General features: G+C 40.8%; 1 protein-coding gene across 2 annotated transcripts; it reads right to left on the reverse strand.

Annotated features, from left to right (window-relative positions):
• Positions 1–433: 433 nt before the first annotated feature.
• Positions 434–4,418, reverse strand: LOC108993428 (rop guanine nucleotide exchange factor 1-like). 2 transcript variants are annotated; one of them, XM_018968347.2, is made up of 5 exons: positions 3,832–4,418; positions 3,314–3,430; positions 2,668–3,200; positions 1,818–2,171; positions 434–1,089 (listed from the first exon to the last, which is right to left on the reverse strand). In XM_018968347.2, exons 1-5 carry the CDS (start codon positions 4,124–4,126, stop codon positions 661–663), a joined length of 1,728 nt encoding a protein of 575 aa, XP_018823892.1. In that variant the 5' UTR covers positions 4,127–4,418; the 3' UTR covers positions 434–660. The 2 variants fall into 2 exon arrangements, with proteins under 2 accessions (XP_018823892.1, XP_035540747.1); XM_035684854.1 differs by lacking the exon at positions 3,832–4,418 and adding an exon at positions 3,511–3,634 and having other exon boundaries at positions 484–1,089.
• Between the last annotated feature and the right edge of the window lie 629 nt (positions 4,419–5,047).

The following is a 5,047-nucleotide window of genomic DNA, read 5'->3' on the forward strand; positions in this document are numbered from 1 at the left end:
GGATCAGATGTTTAAGATTGCAAATTTCACATCGATATTAACAGCCGAAGAGTCCTTTTCGGGACTTAAGGATGTTAAACGAAGATCAAAAGTCGCTTTCACAGCAGACAGGAATGGATGGATGCCTTGAGTAAATTAGAGTGGGGTTATAGGCGTGAATGCATCAATGTTGGTAGGTTAGCTAGAAGGTTGCTTTCTTGGCGTTTCTTAGTCCGGACAGAAAGAAATTATAACATTTGGCATGGCTTGCTTTGCCCTCTTTAATGCTTTTGAGATTTACCTTGTGCTGAAAGTGATTGTGCATAGTTTTGAGTAAGAACCCTTTCCGTCAAGAGTCAAACAGTGCGTACTCAAAGCATACTCTCAACGGAAAAGAGAGTTTGGCTTTGACATTGGGAGGGAAAAAAAATAAAAAAATTCAGAGCATTAAAAATATGAGAAAATATAATCTTTTCACTTATCACCTAATAAAACTCCATGATCTAATGTCAAAACTTTAAACCATCCTAATTGTATTGCTAAAAATATACAATATTATCCCCTCCCAGATTTTTCTCGTTCTCACAGCCTCAGGGCTTTCAGTCCACCTCTGCAACTTCTTTGTTAGTTTAAGTCAACTGTTTTAACTTAAATTCACCTAGAAGGGTAAATTACACAGACTCAGTCTCGCTCCGGAGCATTTCCGGGAACCCTTCTGGCACTGAGGTTCCCAGTATATGACCACACTCGGTCTAAATCAGCAACGACTAGTTTTTCAGACTTCAAATCGATTGCATCCTTAGGAGTGGTCCTCCTCCGAGAGGAATGTGCTCTCCCAGGGCTTCCTATTACTGGTGTAGAACAGAAGGTTGGAGTCGCAAATGGTGAGCCATACGGGGTGTGGTGGATTGAGAAGGGGCTAGGAGACATTCTTTTCTGAATAGGAAGACCACCTAGACCTCCCCTGTTGAAAATGGACATTGATTCCGCTGCAGCACATTGCTTGGTCGCATCATCTACATAGAGAACGTCATCTATCCTGGCCATTATGTTAAATGCCAAGCTTTCCATCACTCTTGAGTAGCTTTCCAGAATTGACTGCCCTACATCCTGCCAGAAAATTTCTAACATGTTTTACTTCACTGGAAAATTCCTACCATTTATTCCCAAAAGATACTGCATGGTCGTAGCATGGTAATTGGTAAAGACAATATGGGAAGCTTCTTCAAACAGAAGAAGGGAAAAAACAAAGAACTCTAAATCAAATTCCCCATTCATCACTAATAAGACTCAAGAAAGATTTGCCACTTGTACTGTAATGGGAAGTAGGCGATTTCCTAGACCAAGAAATCCTGTCCCTCCCTCTCCCCCCTCCCATCCTAGACCAAGATCTGTCAGTTGTCCTAAGGCTCCACTAAAATGGTCCAGCTACAAAACTTAATCCAGGAAATGAATCATTCACTATTGCGTCTCTTGAGGTACTTACTGGTACAGACCACACATGTTCTGATTGTGAATTATGGCAACAAGACTATATAGTTAGAAGTATGTACTGGCACAAGGACGCACCAAAGCTTTCAATATCACAATGCCCCCAACTTTCCAAGAAACCCCATTTCCTCACTGCACCATTTGAGCCACAATGTATTGACAACCAAATTCTTTTTGATAAGTATTGAAACCAAAATAACAGTGACAGATATTTGTTGCAAATAAACCAAAAAATTGAGTCACTACATATTTGGCATCAATAATCAAAGTAATGCGTGTTTGTGTATGTGAATCTGTTTGTAAAATGTCATGTTTTTAGATCATAAAAGTTTATGAGAGCATCATACCTTATTGTATTGGATCTTGTTCATGTCCAGTGCAGTTTGTGGGAGGCCAGGGAATCGAAGCCTCAAGCTCTGTAAGAGGGTCTCTGCTCTTTGGGCCAAAAAATTATTCTTATCAGTATCAGCAACAAGGCCCTTGACCTTGCCACCCCAAGACGAGCGCCTAGATTTCATGTGAGTTGCGAGTTTCCTCTGGTCTTTCTGCTTCCAGACATGGGTTGCTGCCTCCATCCTGTTAGCTATCTCCAGAGTGTGATGCTCAGATGAAAGGTCCAGGCAATCAAGTAGACAGTCTGGAGAGAACTGCTCAGCAGTTATGTAGCGATAAATGATATCACCGAGACAAGTTTTCCCACTCTGCAATGGAAATCAAACAACAAAAGGAATCAATATCCTAATGCACAAGAACAAGTTTTTTCCTTTTTTTGGTTATGGGGGTTGTAGACCCATTTGTTTACATTCTCATTGATTTTTAATAAAACCATTAGCACCTATCATATTACTTAAAAATAAATTTTATATAAATTAGAGAAGCATGCCACAGCATAAAATGAGAGAGGTCAGCGGTTAATAAACAGATAAAAGATTCAAGCATCTTCTCGTCTTCTAGGCACTTTAAATAGGGATTTGGCACTGGAAAAAAGACCACAGGTATATATCCACCTACATCTCCTTCAATTAACAACCATTTCCAACAGCAATTGGTTATAATGGACCACTTATAAATTGCAAACACGGTAAATGGGTCAGATGCAGTCTAATATATGAAACAAAGCCGATGAAATGCATGCAGACTTATACATGCTAACTGTGTCATGTTAACATCACAATTAACCAGCGTGGAAACCCATACCTTGGGTAATGTCTCCAAGTAAGCACTGGGGATCTCCATCTCAGCTAGCACACTGCTATTAATTGCCAAGGCCGCCTTCAGTATCTGGTTTGCACAGTCCCTACACTGCTGCAGCCTCTTCCTTGCACCATCTGACAACCCACATGGCTGTACCTTTGGACATGGCAGCCACCACTTCTCTTCCTGCCTAACTGAAGGCCTTGCACCCCGCGATGAGTAAGTATCACAATCTCTTGTTTCACCCACAACTATCCCCCGATCATCGTACCAAAATTCTGTATCACAAAACCCATCAAGTATACCAAGCAACATCGCATCAAGCTTTTTAAGAGCAGGTAGATTTATGTACAAATCCGAGCGTGGCCTAGTTGCCATGACTTCGTATGTGCCTCCACCAGGGAACTGTTGTATTGAGGGGACGAGCTCCACTATGGAATCACTCACACATAAGAGCCACTCCATTTCTCGGCGCCACATTGCCTTCTTCTGCGGCGCCAGTGGCTCTAACCTCCACAGTTCACCAAACACGGTAGCTGCAATGGGAAACAAAATCAAAGTATTCAAACCATGAAACCAAGATATTACCAGGGAATAGATTCACATACATACATATATATATAAGGAAGAGCAGAGACAGCTGACTGACCAGAGAGATTGGTGATGGCATTTGAGATGGCAAGGGCAGTGCACACTCCTTTCCCTCCTCCAGACATGTCTTCTCCGAGAAGAAGCTTCGCAAATCTCTCCTTCATCATCTCAACCTCTGATAAAAAAATAAAAAATAAAATCAACACTAAAGTTCTTCTAAAATTATAAAGACTGAGATCTCAGCTTAACAGAGACCCTGCTTGGTCGCAGAGAAGCTGGAGTAAATTTGGCAAAAACAAAAAACTGCAGTAACTATTTTGACGCCATGCGTTCCATCATGCTTCTCATTAACAATACAGTGCATCGGCAAAAAATAATTTGAGTTTCAGAATTTTTTTGTTTTGTAAGGAAACAAACAGAGACGACAGAAGTTTAAAGAGGAGACATAAAATTACTCGGACAAAGTAAAAATTAAGCACACATGTATCACCCAGTGTCCCAGTTTAGTAAAAACAAATTTAGAGCTAAAATATTCAATAATAACTAAAAATAAACAAGACAAAAGAAACGGACTACCGGACAAATCTGTTTCCCGTTTCTCGGGCTTCTGATCCCAAAGCAGCACATCCTTGCCTCCAATCACTGGCAGCATCACTGGCGCCATGAGACCGAAATTCCGGACGAGGGGACGGGGAGAGGAGGTGAAAGAGCTGGATGCGCCACCCTCGGCGTCGAACCGCCGACAGGTGAAGCTACTGCAGCTCTCGGACTCGCTGACGTCAGCGCTCAAGCTGTAACTCCCGCAACGCTCGCTCTGCTCCTGGTCGGAGACGTACCCGTCCTCCTCCTCCTCCTCCGAAATGCTTCCCATTTCCACTGCCAAGATCGGACTCTCTCAACACGGATCTAGAGCAGTCAAGCGGACATCTGCTACAATGCGATGCAGCGTGGCAAATTCAAGCGAAACCAAACCCAGAATTAAAACAAAAAATAAAAAAGGGCCGCGTGGTTTGAAGCGGTAATGTGAAGATGATGATTGACGAAAAAGAAAAAGCGGGTACAAAAAAGCTCTCTGCCTCTCTCGGAGATAGGTTTACTCCCAACGTACTCTTTCTCCCGCTATATTTCAATAAAACAATATTACTTATCCTCTCTCTCTCTCTGAAACTGGCGATGGTTTGGTAATGCGAGTGGACCCAGTGCTACTAGTGCCACTGCTGCTTCTGTTATTGATGCGAGCAAAAGGTCCAAGAAAAGCAAAAGAGACGGCGTCTGCAGGGCTTAGCACCCGACACGCCCACTTTTCACCTGGTCCCACTCTGCACCCTCCTTAATTAAGACGTTCCTTCTTACCCAGAGGCCCACCTTGCTGACGTGGACGTAAACTTCTATCGTCGGTTCCCATCAGGCAATGTCGTGTCATGAACCATAGTATATTGTAACGAAGATAAATGTTTACTCGTTATTCTCGTCTCACACGTCAATATATAATTGGTTATTTTTATGCTTTAATTTAAATATAAATATTTATATTTAAATAGAAGAGTAAAAATAATAAATTATATATTAATATATAATATAATAAATAATAAATAAAATTTTTCTCTTAACCAACTATAAATATAAAGTGAAAGAAAAATTATATATATCATCTTTATATCACATATCATACATTATGCACAAAAATTTAAGGCTTGTATGCTTAAAATTTGTACTCACTTGTTTATTAAAAAAATTTGCAGTTAATTTAAGAGAAATAATATGAGATTAATATGAAAAAAAATATAAAAAA

The sequence above is a fragment of the Juglans regia genome, chromosome 13 (genome assembly GCF_001411555.2).
Source record: "Juglans regia cultivar Chandler chromosome 13, Walnut 2.0, whole genome shotgun sequence".
Taxonomy (NCBI): domain Eukaryota; kingdom Viridiplantae; phylum Streptophyta; class Magnoliopsida; order Fagales; family Juglandaceae; genus Juglans; species Juglans regia.

What these genes read in the sequence shown, in the direction of transcription:
- LOC108993428 (XM_018968347.2), bottom strand. Translation starts at nt 4,126, where the DNA reads ATGGGAAGCATTTCGGAGGAGGAGGAGGAGGACGGGTACGTCTCCGAC. An exon ending in TGCCATCACCAATCTCTCTG is followed by an intron (nt 3,201 to 3,313) that starts GTCAGTCAGCTG and finishes TTCCCATTGCAG; the next exon opens with CTACCGTGTTTGGTGAACTG. An exon ending in ACTTGGAGACATTACCCAAG is followed by an intron (nt 2,172 to 2,667) that starts GTATGGGTTTCC and finishes TTTCCATTGCAG; the next exon opens with AGTGGGAAAACTTGTCTCGG.